The 17,429-nt window shown below is 40.7% G+C and overlaps 1 protein-coding gene across 1 annotated transcript in view; it reads left to right on the forward strand.

Annotated features, from left to right (window-relative positions):
- Positions 1 to 16,536, forward strand: part of LOC117366432 (claudin-15-like) — a 49,645-nt gene extending 33,109 nt beyond the window's left edge. The window contains exons 3-5 of the mRNA XM_033957770.1: positions 7,884 to 7,965; positions 12,141 to 12,251; positions 16,410 to 16,536. Of these exons, the coding sequence (XP_033813661.1) occupies positions 7,884 to 7,965; positions 12,141 to 12,251; positions 16,410 to 16,509 (293 nt within the window). The 3' untranslated portion in view covers positions 16,510 to 16,536. The remainder of the gene's footprint in view (positions 1 to 7,883; positions 7,966 to 12,140; positions 12,252 to 16,409) is intronic.
- Positions 16,537 to 17,429: the final 893 nt, after the last annotated feature.

The raw sequence follows: 17,429 nt of genomic DNA on the forward strand, positions 1-17,429 counted from the left end.
TCCTCCTGACCTCATTCTCCCCCCCCAATGTTTTCTTCTTCTCTCCCTGCCCTCTCTTTCTTTCTCTCTTCATGCCCCCTTTCTTTTTTTCTATTTCTCTTCTTTCCTTCTGTCTCCCTGCCCTCCCCCAAGCCACTGCCACTGCTGCTGCCATCGGATAACAGGCCCCCAAAGCCGCCCACCGCTGGCCAAGCTCTCCATGCTTCGGGCCCACCAGCATTCCTCTCCCCGACGTCAGTTTTGCCATCGGAGAGGAAGTTCCGCTGGCCAGAACTTCCTCTCCGACGGCAGAATTGACGTCGGGGAGAGGAAGGCTGATCGGCCCAAGATCGACCTATTGGGAGAAATGCTGCCGGGTCCTGCCTTTGAGGAAACAGAAAGTAGGCAGGACCTGGCAGCAAGAAGAGCAAATCGCAAGCTTCACTGACCTGTCTCCCGCTTTAGCCCGCGAATGGGGCTCTAACATGTGCGTGCCAGCTTCCCTTCTCTCCCCCCCCCCCGGACATAACTTCCGGTTTCAGAGGGAAGAGAAGGGAAGCCGGTACAAGCACACGTTAGCCCCCGGAGCATAAATTTTCTAAGCCGTTTTTTTTAAAATGTTGAGCAGCAGAGGCAGCAGCAGAATTCAGGAGCAGGCCAGTCAGGAAGGGAAAAAGAGAAGGGAAGAAGGGAACCCGCTCTGCGATCGACTGGAGGTCACCTGAGCGAGCGACCTGTCGATCGCGATCGACGTGTTGGGCACCCCTGGTTTAGACCATATTTATGTTGCAACTGTGAAAAATCAAGCAGTTTACCATTGGAAATAACATCATTTAAAGTTCATATGCCTGCAATAATCCATTGCTTCCAGACAATTTTAAAACTGCCAATTTTGATCTTGGAGTTTAGCCAAATAGATTGATTTAATGATTTATGTATTGGATTAGGTTATAAATTGCTAACAAAACGTAATGTTTTCCATGTGTCAATCAAAATTCTATTCTCTTTATATTTCCTAGGCATTTTTATACTGATAAGATGAGATAGATGCAAAGGAAACATGAGTCGCCATTCCAAATACAGCCAATCTGGGGTGTTCTCCATGAACTCTGGGGGGACCCAATACATACCCTGGCGTAAAATATAGGCCTGATGATACCTATAAAAGTTTGGAAAATTTAACCCTCCCTCCACAATTGATTTTTGCAAAGATGCAAAGGCAATTCTAGGCATTTTACCCAGCCAAACAAATTTTGTAAGAATACCATTTAACTTTTTATAAAAGGACCCCTGAAAAAAAACTGGTATCATACTTATTTGATAACAAACCACAGGCAATATTATCATTTTAATAGTTTGGACTCTCCCCCACCAAGAAAGATGTAAAGGATTCCATTGCTCACATATTTCTGTTACTTTTTTTAATAAAAGTTTTTTCATTTTCCTTCACAGTGTCTTCTAGTGTGTTTTTAATGTTAATACCTAAATATTTTAATCCATCTTCTTTCCAAATAAATGAGAATGAATCGAATAAACCTTTAGTACAATGCACATTAAGCGGAAGAACTTCTGACTTACTCCAATTTATCTTATAGCCTGAAATCTTTCCAAATTTCTCTATTAATTCAAGTAAGCATGGAATGATAGTTTCTGGATTTCTCAAATAAAGCAGTATATCATCTGCATAAGCAGAGATTTTATATTCCCAATATCCCCTTTGCCTGATGAATGGCTAATAACAAAGGTTCTAAAACAATATCAAAAAGCAAAGGGGACAAAGGACAACCTTGTCTAACCCCCCTTCGCAAACTAAAGCACTCTGATAAATTATTATTAATGTATAATCTTGCAGCAGGGGAGCTATACAACGTCTGAATCATTTGAATAAATCCTGAGCCTATACCAAACCATTCAAACGTCTGATACATTAAAGTCCATTCAACTCGATCAAAAGCTTTCTCCACATCCAAAGAAATTAAGAAAGCCGGATCATTCATGTTTTTTGTTAAGTTTAGAGTATGAAAAGCCAATCTAGTATTGTTAGAAGAATGTCTCTTAGCAACAAATCCTGTTTGGTGCATATCAATAATAAAAGGGAGAGCTTTAGCCAATCATAAAGCCAATATCTTAGCAAAAAGTTTTCCATCAACATTAATTATTGAGATAGGCCTGTAGTTTGAAACCAAAGTGGGATCTTTGTTTGGCTTTGGCAAAACAATTGTTAATGATTCTGCCATAGTACCTTTAGTCAGTTGAAACTGATATAAATTTAATAAATAGGGTAAAAGGGTATTTTGAAATGATTTGTAAAATTCTACTGTAAAACCATCACCACCTGGAGCGGATCCAATGCTGTTTCTACTTCTTTTAGTGATATAGGCTCCTCTAAACCTCTTTTTATATGATCTGGAACCTTCGGTCCAATGATTAGATTTAAAAATTTTAAACCATATTTTTCCCTATCCTCATAAGGCTCAGAAGAATACAGGTCCTTATAGAAATTTAGAAATTGTTTTAGAATATCCTCAATTTTAGTATGTGTTTCTCCATTTTCATCCTTTATTGCAATAATTTTTGTTCTTCTTTTCTTTGCTTTAAGATAATTTGCCAGTAATCTTCCCGCCTTATTTGAGCTTCCATAATACTGAGTTTGCTGGGAAAACAAATCTTTCCTTACAAATTTAGAAGATATCTCATATTTGCCTTTTGCTTTTAATAAAGCCTGTAAAGTATTATGCTCCCATCTAACAACTAATTTATTTTCCAATTATTTAATTTCCTTTTCTAAGTCATGAAATTGTTTTTTAAGTTGTTTTCTAATAAATGCCGAATATGAAATAATATTACCTCTCATGGTAGCCTTAAATGCATCCCATAACATTTCTATGTTAATATTATCTGAGGTTTTAAGTTTGAATTCTTCAAGTTTGAATTTCAGTTTGAATTCTTCAAGGAAATTTGAATCCGCAATCAAAGTATTATCAAATCTCCAAACAGGCCTACTACAATTTTGTTCATCAGACTGCAACTCAATCCATATACCAGCATGATCAGACAAAATTATAGGGTCTATGATGGCTTTTGTTACTTTCTGAAATATTTGATTTGAAACAAAAATATAATCTATTCTTGAAAAAGAATTATGGACCTGTGAACAAAAGGAAAATTCCCGATCATTAAAATGAAGTATATGCCATATACATTAAATTGCAAGATTGTGCTAAATTATCCAACCCTAGTGATTTCATGATTTTACATGGTTTTTTATCCATTAATGGATCCATTACAGCATTGAAAGCTGCAGCCACTGTTAAATTAGAAGTAGCCAGTGGGAGTAGTAATTGTTGTAGATTTCTAAAAAGTTCCATTTGATTCGTATTTGGTGCATAGACATTGAACAAGTCCAGGGTAGTATTTCCCATGCTCATTTTAACATGTACCCATCTAGACCTTTGCTCGCTCTGATCCGCCGCCGCAAAGCGGCGGCCCGCTGGACTCCTCCCACCTCAGGTCTGCCTAACTCATTTAAAATCGGGGCTTTTGCGGCGCACGCCATGCCAGACTGCCTGCTTAACACCAGAGCACCTTTAGTCATGCTAGTTAGCTTAATAATTGTTTTACCATTGATTTTGTTTTTAGTTTTTTATATTTACCTGTGTCCACGTTTATTTTGTAGACCTTTGCTCGCTCTGATCCGCCGCCGCAAAGCAGCGGCCCGCTGGACTCCTCCCACCTCAGGTCTGCCTAACTCATTTAAAATCGGGGCTTTTGCGGCGCACGGAGGAGGGTGTTTATGAGCAACTTGAAAAACTGAAGGTGGACAAAGCGATGGGACCAGACGGGATCCATCCCAGGATACTAAGGGAGCTCAGAGAGGTTCTGGCGAGTCCTATTAAAGACTTGTTCAACAAATCTCTGGAGACGGGAGTGATTCCTGGGGATTGGAGGAGAGCGGAAATGGTCCCTATTCTTAAAAGTGGTCACAGGGATGAAGCAGGAAACTATAGGCCGGTGAGCCTCACTTCAGTTGTTGGAAAAATAATGGAAGTGTTGCTGAAAGAAAGGATAGTGTACTTCCTAGAATCTAATGAGTTACAGGATCCAAGGCAACATGGCTTTACAAAAGGTAAATCGTGCCAAACGAACCTGATTGAATTTTTTGATTGGGTGACCAGAGAGCTGGATCGAGGACATATGCTAGATGTAATTTACTTGGATTTCAGCAAAGCCTTTGATACAGTTCCTCATAGGAGGCTGTTGAACAAACTTGAAGGGCTGAAGTTAGGACCCAAAGTGGTGAACTGGGTCAGAAACTGGTTGTCGGACAGACGCCAGAGGGTGGTTAATGGAAGTCGCTCGAAGGAAGGAAAGGTGACTAGTGGAGTCCCTCAGGGTTCGGTGCTGGGGCCAATCCTGTTCAATATGTATGTGAGTGACATTGCTGAAGGGTTAGAAGGAAAAGTGTGCCTTTTTGCAGATGATACCAAGATTTGTAACAGAGTAGACACCGAAGAGGGAGTGGAAAATATGAAAAAGGATCTGCAAAAGTTAGAGGAATGGTCTAATGCCTGGCAACTAAAATTCAATGCAAAGAAATGCAGAGTAATGCATTTGGGGATTAATAATAGGAAGGAACCGTATATGCTGGGAGGAGAGAAGCTGATATGCACGGACGGGGAGAGGGACCTTGGGGTGATAGTGTCCGAAGATCTAAAGGCGAAAAAACAGTGTGACAAGGCAGTGGCTGCTGCCAGAAGGATGCTGGGCTGTATAAAGAGAGGCGTAGTCAGTAGAAGGAAGAAGGTGTTGATGCCCCTGTACAGGTCATTGGTGAGGCCCCACTTGGAGTATTGTGTTCAGTTTTGGAGACCGTATCTGGCGAAAGACGTAAGAAGACTTGAGGCGGTCCAGAGGAGGGTGACGAAAATGATAGGAGGCTTGCGCCAGAAGACGTATGAGGAGAGACTGGAAGCCCTGAATATGTATACCATAGAGGAAAGGAGAGACAGGGGAGATATGATTCAGACGTTCAAATACTTAAAGGGTATTAACGTAGAACAAAATCTTTTCCAGAGAAAGAAAAATGGTAAAACCAGAGGACATAATTTGAGGTTGAGGGGTGGTAGATTCAGGGGCAATGTTAGGAAATTCTACTTTACGGAGAGGGTAGTGGATGCCTGGAATGCGCTCCCGAGAGAGGTGATGGAGAGTAAAACTGTGTCTGAGTTCAAAGAAGCGTGGGATGAACACAGAAGATTTAGAATCAGAAAATAATATTAAATATTGAACTAGGCCAGTACTGGGCAGACTTGCAGGTCTGTGTCTGTGTATGGCCGTTTGGTGGAGGATGGGCAGGGGAGGGCTTCAATAGCTGAGAGGTTGTAGATGGGCTGGAGTAAGTCTTAACAGAGATTTCGGCAGTTGGAACCCAAGCACAGTACCGGGTAAAGCTTTGGATTCTTGCCCAGAAATAGCTAAGAAGAAAAAAAAAAAAATTTAAATTGAATCAGGTAGGGCAGACTGGATGGACCATTCGGGTCTTTATCTGCCGTCATCTACTATGTTACTACCGTGTTTCCTCGATGATAAGGCAGGGCCATCAAATAAGACAACCCTCCCTTTTTAGAAAAAAATGTAAAATAAGGCACCCCCCCGCAAATAAGCCACCCACCAATACCTGGGTGACTCCGTGTGGTCCCTCCATCTACCGTATTTGCCTCCATGGCTGCGTGCCACGCCTCATCATGAAGTGAAGAGGAGGAAGTGACAGGACTGCAGCGCGTGCACGTGACTCCGCGCAAGGAAACACAGGCAGCTTCCCTCATCCCTCCCTAATGGAGACTGCAGGAGTTTGTTCACGGCCAGAACATCCAAAAGTGAGACACACCATATACAGGTAATAAAATTCTGTTTTTTTTCAACAATAACTGTGTACTGTAGTCTTCTTCATGGGTAAATAAGGCATCCCCCTGAAAATAAGCCCTAGAGCATATTTTGGCCTTCCAAAAAAAATAAGACAGTGTCTTACCATCGGGGAAACAGGGTATGTTACTATGTGTTCCAATATCAGGGACAATGGAAAGTGATTAAGGTATGAAAATTAAAATATAAAAAAGCAGACACTAAGGGCTTCTTTTACTAAGCTGCGATAGCAGTTTTAGTGCGCGCGTTAGATGCTAATGCAAGCATTGAGCTGGCGTTAGTTCTAGTCGCATAGCGCGGGTTTAACGCGTGCTAAAATTCTGTGCGCGCTAAAAACACTATCGCAGTTTAGTAAAAGGAGCCCTAAATAAAACAAACTAGTGTGAATACTTTTTTTTTTTTTAAACCCTCCCTTTTCATAAATAACAGACCAGGTCTCACAAAATCAATGCTCATAAATGATCTAGACTTCCATCTACATCATTCATGGTGTATAAACATAAGAGCTGAATAGATAAGTAAAATAAGTGAATAAGTACAAATTATGGTAACAAATCATTATTAAAACAAATTTAAAAATCAAAACATTGTCCTGATTTTACAACCATCTATTAACATTACAAAAATATCGATAGATCTGTATCCATATTAAGCCCTCCCAGATTGAGTGTACCAAACAAAAAATGAATCTCTGTTCTAATGTAAGCAGGTGATAAAGAGCTTACCCTCCACGGTCTCTTAGGCACTGCAAGTAGAGAATGACATGGTGGCTGTTACCCGTGCTAGCCATGGGTAGCCGCGGGTAACCCGCTGAAACGGTGGGGGGGGGGGAAAAAGTGCTCACTGCAGGCATGAGGACAAGGCCATCCACCGCCCCGTGGAGTGGTGAATGACTTTATCCACGCAGTTAAGAGAGGGAACGTGCGCGATCACCAATCGAGCGTAGCCCCCTCCTCCCTACCTACCAGCCGCATCTATCTCCCTCCCTCTTACCTTCACAGTGCATTAGTTTCCAAAGTAACTTGCCAAGCCGGCCAAGCCTGCCTAAGGTCGCGTGTGTCTGTGGGTGGAAGCTTCTCCTCTGACGCAACTTTTTGGGGAACATGTTCCCCTTTTTCCTCCATGTCTCTGAGCACAACCCTCTAATTAGATAATCATTATAGCTGTTTGTTGATTGATTTTTATTTCAATAACAAAGTAATTTTTGAAAGCGTGTTATGTAATGTATTCAGTGTGATTTTTTTTTTTAACGTTTTCCATTTTCTTGAATTTTTTCCTCCATATTTTGTTTTTGACTTAATATTCATTGATTGGCTGGCTAAGGTGCATGGCCAGATAGACCTGGCTAAAAGGCAAGTCTATCTTTGGCCACTAGGCCTTAGCTGACAAGCTGCTGACTATCAGCTTGGCTGGCTATGTCTGTGGCATCAAACTCTTTGGCTCAGCTATTCAATGCTGGTGGTTGAATATGGTCCCAGCATTGAATTTCCATGATTCCTGCAAACCACAGCAGGTAGCCAGGCTGCATCCCATGGTCTCAATATAGAGCCTAGTGAGTCCAAAGCGCACACACCATTTGTACACACATAGGGTTCCTTTTACTAAGCTGCGCTAGCATTTTTAGCACGCGCTAAAGAGTAGTGCACGCTAACCCTGCGCTACACAAAAAATACTATTGCCAGCTCTATGGAGGCATTAGCATGTAGCATGCGTGCTAAAACCGCTAGCGCAGCTTAGTAAAAGGAGCCCATAGTTGCAGCTTAATTTCAAAAAGTAACAAACCAGGCATTTTTCTTGAAAATCCACAAGAATTGTAAGCCTGTACTTTACAACAAGATGAGTTATTTAAAGTTCTGAAAATTGCCTTCAAAGTGATTGCATTGAGAAATCCCAACATGCACCATATTCTCCAGCTAAGTAACTCCCACAACAAAGGGAAAACAAACCTTATCACTGAAGTGGCCTTTCTCACTTCTCTGCAGGTCTTTGCTCCATGGTGGCCATTTCATGGTATGCTGGTATCATTACTGCTCAGTTTTTTGACCCTTTGCATGGTGGAACAAAGTAAGTAAAATGCATTCATTTCCAGTTGACTTGGTAACTTAGATATTATTATGGAATATGCAGTCCTGTCCAGATGAGGGATGTGCATTTCTTTGAAACAGATTTTTTTTTTTTAATTGAAATGAAAACAAAATCACACCATTTTTTACATTGTTCTAAAAAAAGGCTGTGTGCACTGTTGGAAAAGGTGCATTTTTTATAGATGGCCAGATTCTATGAGGGGGTGCTGAAAAGTTCTCAGCCCAGCAAAGGAGCCATGAAACTTACAAGTTATTTCACATATTCACCCCTAAGTTCAACACACTTAGCACATTGTGCTTGAAATTTCTGTAACCCTTCCAAAAAAATACTCTGATGTCTGGTCACTGAAATACTGCTCTGGTGCTGCAATCACCTCCAAATCACTCAAAGATTGTCGCTCTTTCAAACTCTTTTTAAGATTTGGAAACAGAAAATAATTAGATGGATTAAGACCTGGTTAGTAGGGTGGATGATCTATGCACTGAAACCACAACTACATCAAAACATCCATCATTTTGCCAGCCTTGTGAGCAGGTGCATTGTCTTGCAAAATGAGAACTCCTTTCCATAGCTTCCCTCTCCTTTTTTTCTTTCAATGCCTCCTTTAATTGGCACAGTAAGTTACAGTAATATTCTACATTAAGAGGCTCATAATCGAAAGAGAAAAACGTCCAAAAACCGGCCTGTCGGCACTTGGACGAACATTGTCCAAAAACGTCCAAGTGCTGACAATAAAAACGGGTTTTAGATGTATTTCTAAACGACCTAAGCCTTCATAGTGCTGCTGAACGACCAAAGCTAAACGGGGCATTTCATGAGGAGTGTCGAGGGCGGGAGTTGGGTGGGACGTGGGCTGGCTTAGACATAGTCGTACAGCACGTATAACCAAGTTATACAGCCCAGGATCGATGGAACTTGGACGTTGTGACTTAGACCATGTAAAACATGGTCTAAGTCACAAAAACTCACCTAAAATCAACAGATAAGCACTGCAAACACATAACACAGACCCCCACATACTACCCCAGTGATCACCGACCCTCTCTCACCCCCATAAAAATATTAATCACACCTTTAAAATTCAGCCTCCAGACCATCATCACCTGGCAGCCTGGCATAGGAAAGCCTAGTCGTCCAGCACACAGACGGCTTAAGATGTCTTGGGGTGGGTTAGGGACTTATGGAGAGGCGGACCCATGCCCATAAGCCCCTGTAATCACTACATTGATACTTAAACATAAGCACTCCCCTATACACCCCCAAAACCCTTTTTTTACTGGCATATAAGTGGCTCCTGCAGCCATAAGGGCTATTAGGATTTTAAATAAGTGGGTCAAGGGGATTCTGGAGGTGGTTTGGGTGGCTCACCATGACCTATAAGGGAGCTGTAATGAGGAGAAGACATGGCACCCTTTTTGTGAAGTTCACAGCAGTGCCCTGTAAGGTACCCCACTATTTAGGTGCCATGCCTAGTTGTTCAGTCCATCACTTTGCAGACCCCTCCCACGTCCCTCCCAGGACTTGTTCTAGACGTTTTTGATTTGGACGAAAAGTTGGACGAAAATGTGGTATAAAGATGGACGATTTAGCGACTTGGACGATCAGATCGGCAGGACGTTTAATTACACGATTTTCGAAAGAAAAAAAAATTTGGATGTATTTTTTGAAAATGTGTCCTAGGCTGTTTTTTTACTTTGGACGACTTGTGACTTAGACGAAAACAGACATAGACATTCCTTTCGATTATTCCCCTCCACCTGTTTGGGCCCTTGGAAGACAGTCAGTTATTGAAACACCTTCCTGATCCTAAAACACTGTGGTCATGACCAGTCCTTCTGACTTTTGGGTTTTAAATTTCCTTGGACTTGGAAAAACTCCGCAGACAGCACTTGTTCGCTCTGCAAAAAAGGCTTTCAATAAAGTATTCAAAGGCAAGGAAATAACACTCCAAATGAAGAACAGACTTGTCCATGCACTCATCTTCATGGGTCAATTACAAATGCAAAAACTGGACACTACAGAAACAAGACAGAAAGAAGATTGACTCATTTGAGCTTTGGTGTTGGAGAAGGATTTTATGCATGCCGTGGACTGCCAGAAGAACTAACAAATCAATTCTGGAATAGATCAAACCAGTTATGTTACTCAAAGTCCAAATGGTGAAGTTACATAGAAACATGATAGCAGATAAAGGCCAAATGGCCTATCCAGTCTGCCCATCTGCAATAACCATTATCTCTTCTTCTCTCTAAGAGATCCCACGTGCCTATCCCAGGCTTTCTTAAATTCATACACAGTCTGACTCCACCACCTCTTCTGGGAGACTGTTCCATGCATCTACCACCCTTTTTGTAAAAAAAAGTATTTCCTTAGATTACTCCTGAGCCTATCATCTCTTAACTTCATCCTATGCTCTCACATTCCAAAGCTTCATTTCAAATGAAAGAGACTCATTTACATCATGAGGGTATTTAAATGTTTGGGAAGATCTAAAGAACTAGACAAAGAGGGTGACTGGCAATAAGATGGCTGTACATGTTGAAAACAACCATGTGGATGACACTGGAGGACCTTACCGGTCTAGCACAAATCCAATTTCATTTTAAATCTGTAATTCATCAAGTTGCTAGAACTCAAACACGAGTCAATGACACCTAACTAACTAACTGGCTTTGAAGAACCTGAGTGTTGCTTTGTCTCAGGATCAGAGTGGTGTAACACCATGTTTCATCAACAGTAGCTAGTCATTCCAAAAGGTTGGCACCAGCTCACTGAAAATGCTGCAAAATCAACTTGGAAATGTCCACTCGACATCATTTCTCATCAGCATTCAAACATTTGGGCACCCACTTGGCTGACAGCTTCTATGTATGCAGCTGTTTGTGGATTTTACACCCAGCACGTTCCCTGGATATCTGTAGTGTCTCAGCAATTGTTATAGCGGATATTCACAGATCTTCCAAAATCAGGTCACGGCTATTGTCAACAATTTCAGAGATTGACACCATTTTAGGCCTCCCAGATCTTGATGCACCTTCAGTCTCAAATTCTGCATGCTGAAAGTTTGCACATCACTTCTTCACTGTGGAGTATGATGGACATTTGTCATTCAATGTTTGCATCATACATTCATGGATTTCTTTTGGCGTTTTCTTCTACAAGAATAGGAACTTCATGACGGCTCAGAATTCCACACTTGAAAATTCTACCCTTTTCGTTTACATGGTTCAATCAATGATCTGAAACAATGTCAAAACACTCCGCAAATTGGTACTTTTCAAAATAAAATAATACTCTTTTCAGCTATAGTGGCAAAATAATGCTCAGAATTTAGGAAATGGGTTGGACTGAGAACTTTTTATCACCCCATTGTATAAATAGCATTCAGAAATGAGTGCCAGAAAAGATCAACACCTTTATAAAAGATCCTTTTATAAAGGTGCGCTAGTGTTTTTAGCACACGCACTGGATTAGCGCACGCTATAGCGCGCGCTACCCAAAAAACTACCGCTTGGATGGGATGAGCAGACTGGACGGGCTATTTCGTCTTTATCTGACATCATGTTTCTATGTTTCTACTTTTACATAGATTAAGGAAGACGGTAATTAGTTATATTCATCAGAAGGAAGATTGTGTTAATTTCAGATTTAAGCATGCCATTGCAGTGCTTATATTTGGCCAAGCAAGGTGGCTAGCTCTGAAAATCAGAGGTAGGCGTCTAATGTTTTTTATCTCCCTCCTGAACTTATCCCATCCCTGGGTCACACACAATTGAACCAGCTAAAATTAGCTAGCCAGTGAGACTTATGCTAAATGTAGCTGGCTAGCTCAACCATTTTTTCAACGACTCTGATCACATCAGTTACATTCATAGCCAGCTAAATGCTTTTGAAGAATGACATCATGATGTTTTATCATCAGAATGAGAACTAAGTCGCATTCCCATATTCAATAAAGGTGGCACCAGACAATGAGCAATTATCATAATGGCTGAAAACATACAGTCATTAGTTCAGTGTTAATTTATATTCAATTTATTTATTCACTCAGACTGTATTACTTTGCAGTAGTTTAAAGAGACAGCTTTCAATGTTTCTTAGGCTCTGCATTTGATCATTGCACTAATTAAAAACTAATCTATATTTAATTACAGATATGAGCTTGGATCTGCTTTGTACTTGGGATGGGCTGGATCCATTCTTGCCATTCTCGGTGGAGCTTTTCTGTGCTGTTCATATAAGGGAAAGAAAAAATCCAAACCAAGGTAATTTCTGGAGTGTTTTTTTTATACCTAGTTCTCTGCTTTCTAAAAAAACAGCAGAGTGATCTTTTAACTAAGCTGTGTTAAGCGCTGGCATATGCTTACAGCAGCTAAAAGGCATCCCGTGGTAAGTTCCAGATGTGTGCTTGCTACCTGTATGCTACTATATATTGTCTTGGTTGTTGAGGAGTTGTATCGGGGGGGGGGGGAGGCATATTACCATGTGCTGATTAACGCAGTATTAGCGCATGAGCTCTTACCGCCTACAAAATGGGTGACAGTTATTGCTCATAGAGTAATTGTTTTTAATTGCCATGTGTTAATGGCAACATTAGCTCATGGATGTTAATAAATAGAAAATTGGTATTTTACTGCTGTGGTAAAAATGGCCTTAGCAAACAGGAAAGAGCCATGTAAGAGCATGCTAAGGCCACTTTGTACTCCAACTTAGTAAAAGGACCCCCCTATACTGTATAATATTTCAGAACTGAATAGATACAGTATCCACCAGTGATTTAAAATAATTTTTTTAAAACTCTGCAGGTAGCACTCCTATGTATAACTTTGCTTGTTTCATTTGTCTATACCAGTGGTTCCCAAACCTGTCCTGGGGAACCCCCAGCCAGTCAGGTTTTCAAGATATCCCTAATGAATATGCATGAGAGAGATTTGCATATCTGTCACTTCCATTATATGCAAATCTCTCATGCATATTCATTAGGGATATCTTGAAAACCTGACTGGCTGGGGGTCCCCCAGGACAGGTTTGGGAACCACTGGTCTATACCTTGCTTACTCCTAAGCGACTTATAGAAAAACATACATGAAGTCCAACATAAAACCAACACAATAAAAACTAACAAATATAGGGGTCCTTTTATTAATATGTGCTAACCGATTTAGCGCACGCTAAACGCTAATGCGTCCATAGACTAACATGCACGTGTTAGCGTTTAGCGCATGCTAATTTGATTAGCGCACGCTAATCGGTTAGCACATCTTAGTAAAAGAGGGCCTAAAGATGCCCATTGGAATATAATGGATGTCTTAGCATTTAGCGTGCACTAATCTTTAGCGTGTGCTAAATCGGTCACTGCACCTTAATAAAAAGACCACATAAAGAAGCCATCATTCATCTTTAACAAAAAACTTGTAGAAACTATTTTGCATGAAGGGCAGTTCTATAACAGAGTGCCCACATTTACATGTCACTTGAGTGCAGTGGCGTACCTAGGATATGTGGCACCCGGGGCCCATTTTTTGACACCCCCCCAATGTAAAAAAATATTTTTTGTAATAACCATGAAACGGAATAAATGGTCAGAATAGAAACAGGCAGTGAAAATTTTCTTTTATTGAACCTCATAATATAACCATTATTCCAAACATAACATAACATAAATTATGTCTGAATTGTCATGACATTAGAAGTACATATGGAGTAGTTGCAGGTGATGCTTGGGACAGTTCTGATTGTGTTAGTTCGGTTTTATGTGTTTTTTGAATAGAAGGGTTTTTATTTCTTTTTTGAAGGTTTTGTAGTCTGTGATCGAGGTCAATAGGTTGTAGAGTTGGGGGTTGAGTGTTGCAGCTCGAATGGCTAGGAGGTTGTCTAACTGTTTTTTTCTTTTGACGTTTTTGGTTGGAGGGTGTGTGAATGGTGCGTGAGTTCTCCTATGTCTGGTTGAGGTGGATTGAATTATTTAGCTGAAGAAATTAGTTACCCCCCACCCCTTTCCACACACATTAATTCTCTTCCATTTTTGTTCCCATTATAAAAAACACTGATAAGTTCCCAGAAAAAAATACATTAAAATAAGAAGTGAAAACAAAGGCCCCTACAGATGAGAACATAACATAAGAATAGCCTAACTGGGTCAGACCCATGGTCCATCATGCCCAGTAGCCCATTCTCATGGTAGCCAATCCAGGTCACTAGTACCTGGTCAAAACCCAAAGAGTAGCAACATTCCATGCTACCGATCCAGGGCAAGCAGACGCTTCCCCCATGTCTTAATAACAGACTATGGACTTTTCCTCCAGAAATTTGTCCAAACCTTTCTTAAAACCAGCTATGCTATCTGCTTTTACCATAATTTCTGGCCACTTCATTTTTAAGCTTAGATCTTTCCTTCTAAACAGAGACCTTGCTAGATGTCAAATACAGCACAAGATAACTTCACACGGACTTAGCTGTGCAGGAAATGTGAATTTCCTCATACACCCACCATATATTGCAAAAATGTGCAAAGGTGTGGTTTTTTTCTTTTGATCACTACATAGCCTAATGCCACACAAGCAGCGCTGTTACAAACATATTCTGAAGGTCAATGCTAAGGTTAACAAAGTTTCCTTCCTTGGACCACAAGAAGATACTGACAAACCACTGGAAGAGATCCCAAAACAACTACCCAGGCACAACACCCAAAGACCCATTCAGTGTGTGAACCAGTTGAGTGGAGTGGACTAACTGGGGGGTGGAAATGGGCTGGAGTTTGCTCAACAGAATTTCCCAGACCACCTCTTCCTCTCAACACATTGACACACTGCCACCACCACCACCACTAGGAACACCTCACCGAGTAGGACAGCAATGCTTATAAACTTTATAAAACATATTATTATATTTTCTTATAAAGCACATATTTTAACTGAACTCTCTGACATCCTCAGACTTGCCATTCACAAAAATAGAAGGAAGAAAAGTTCCCATTTCCTGCTGTCTCATGTCCCCAGCCTATACAATATTTTTCTTCTGCAGACCCTTCAAAAGTCTGACCAAATCCTCGTTTTACTTTTATTATAAAGTACTGAGGATGCCATCTCTCCCCAATCCCAGGTTCTAAAGTCTAAGACATTAGCGCAAACTAGTGCTGCCCGATTCAGGAAAAAAAATTTTGATTCAATTCAGCCTATTGAATTGGTTTTTCGATTCGATTTTTCTGCACAATTGGGTGTTTTTTAAAACATCCTGGTGGGTTTATTTTATAGCTTTTTCACCCCCCTTCGTCTTCTCCTAACCACACTGGCGCTGTAGTGTAAATAAAATAAAGAAACAAAAAGGATTTTTCCTCTCTCTGTTAAATCCTAGCTCACGTTTGCGGTCTAACACCAGTTTGGCAGGATACACGTTTCAAGCTGCTTCTATACAGTAAATGGTGCAGGGAGGCCAGGGGGGAAGCTGGACGCCGGATACCAGGAGGGAGAACTGGACGCCGGGGGGGACCGGACGCCAGGGGGGAACCGGACGCCAATGACTCCAAGGCCGAGAGCACCCACCTCATGGCTTGCTCCCTGGGCGGACTGCCCCTCTCCCCCGCCCCCCACCTTGGTACGCCACTGCTTGAGTGCATAAGTGTACAGATATTGTCAACTTTGCTGCCATCTACTATATTACCATGTTACTATCCCCATAATAAGTATAGATTGAAAAAGGAGCATCATTTTTTGCAACTATATGTGCATTTTCAGCACTTGCCCTCAAACATCTTACACCTCTGAAAATTCATATAATTTTTAATTGATAACTTCAAGTTATATAGTAGGCCCATCGCTGAAAATTGGCCAGATATCTTAGTGTCCCTTTTACAAAGCTGTAATAAATGCACCACATCCCATTCAATTCCTATGGGCTTCAGTGCATTTGCCACAACAGCGTCGCTACCTCCATTGCCTCTCTTGGCCCTCCCAAGCCTCCCAATGCCAGTCCAGAGCATTAAGATAAGTCCTGCGGCACAAAGCTTTCTATATCAAGAAGATATTAAAAAAAACAGAGTAAACAGAAAAAAAACCCCAATTAATGAAAAATATAGAAAAAGAGTTAAATATGAATAGATCATGAAAGTTTGAACTATGCTAATTACAGAGCTGATGGCAATAGTGAGCAAATCACAGGCTGTGTACCTGTGTGAAAAGAGTCACTACAGATGGCTCTAATTGTGACTTAATTGTTGAGCATTATTCCTGGTGTTGGGGATCATGAAAGTTTAATATATATGCTACCTCCACCATTAATATTGTTTCACAGCTTTAACAAAATGTGATAATGTGGTAGCATACTTTAGTAAATCTAATTCTGAATATTATATGGAATTGAGTTTAGTTTTAATAGTAAAACACTGTCAAATACTTAAGTGCATAATTTTTTGTTTTTTTTCCAAGCATCTACAGGAATGATTATTCCACTGCCCAGAATGCTTCTTCAGGCTTCATGGGGACAAGAAACTCAAAGAACACCATGGCCTCCAGAGCTTATGTCTAAACTCAGCTCTTCTAAACTTTTTTTTTTTTTTTTTGCTCAGCCCTAACAAGAAATCCATAAAGCTTGACATCTATTCAGCACAGGTGGAAACATTTGGGGGGTTATTCTATAATGAGCTACCTAGGTTTAGGCAGCAAGAAAGAATGCAAATGGTGGCATTTTAGTCAACCCCCCACCCCCCAAGGATTCTATATAGGTCACCCAAAGTTGGGCATCAGAACATGAACACAGATCTGAGATCTGCACAGAACTTGTGACCAATTAGTGCCTGATTGAAGTTACATGCAGATTTCCCCTGCATACTATTCTATAACTTGACATCTAATTTTTCCAATGAGCGAGAGTGGAAAAAAAAAGCAAACAGGATGCTAGGAAGTATTAGAAAATAGATGGTAAATAAAACTAAGAATATTATGAAGCCTCTGTATTGCTCCTTGGGATGACCTTAGCTCAAGTATTGGTTCAAATCTGGTCATCGTATCTCAAAAAAGATAATTAGAAAAGGTTCAAAGAAGAGTGACCAAGATGATAAAGGGGATGGAACTTCTCACATATGAGGAAAGACTAAACAGGGTAGGGATCTTCAGCTTGGAAATGAGATGGCTGAGGGGAGATATGATTGAAGTCTATAAACTCCTGAGTGGTGTAGAATGGTTATAAAGCTTGAGATAGTTAATCAAGTGTTCTGCAGAAGATACTCTGTTCTTTGCTTCACCCAATTTTGCATTTTAATCTGACAATTGTTAACATTTTCAAATAACTCATGCATTTTATCACATTTCTTATCAAGTATTGTTCTTGTAGATTTTCTTATCTCTTTCAGTGTCCAGTGTTTATATCTCTTTTTTGTCAGTTTCGGACACTGCTGGTTTTTTCTCAGCCAGTTATTGTCTTTTTCTAAATCCTTTTCCTAGGGTTTT

This window comes from Geotrypetes seraphini, chromosome 9 (genome assembly GCF_902459505.1).
Source record: "Geotrypetes seraphini chromosome 9, aGeoSer1.1, whole genome shotgun sequence".
In the NCBI taxonomy this organism is placed as follows: domain Eukaryota; kingdom Metazoa; phylum Chordata; class Amphibia; order Gymnophiona; family Dermophiidae; genus Geotrypetes; species Geotrypetes seraphini.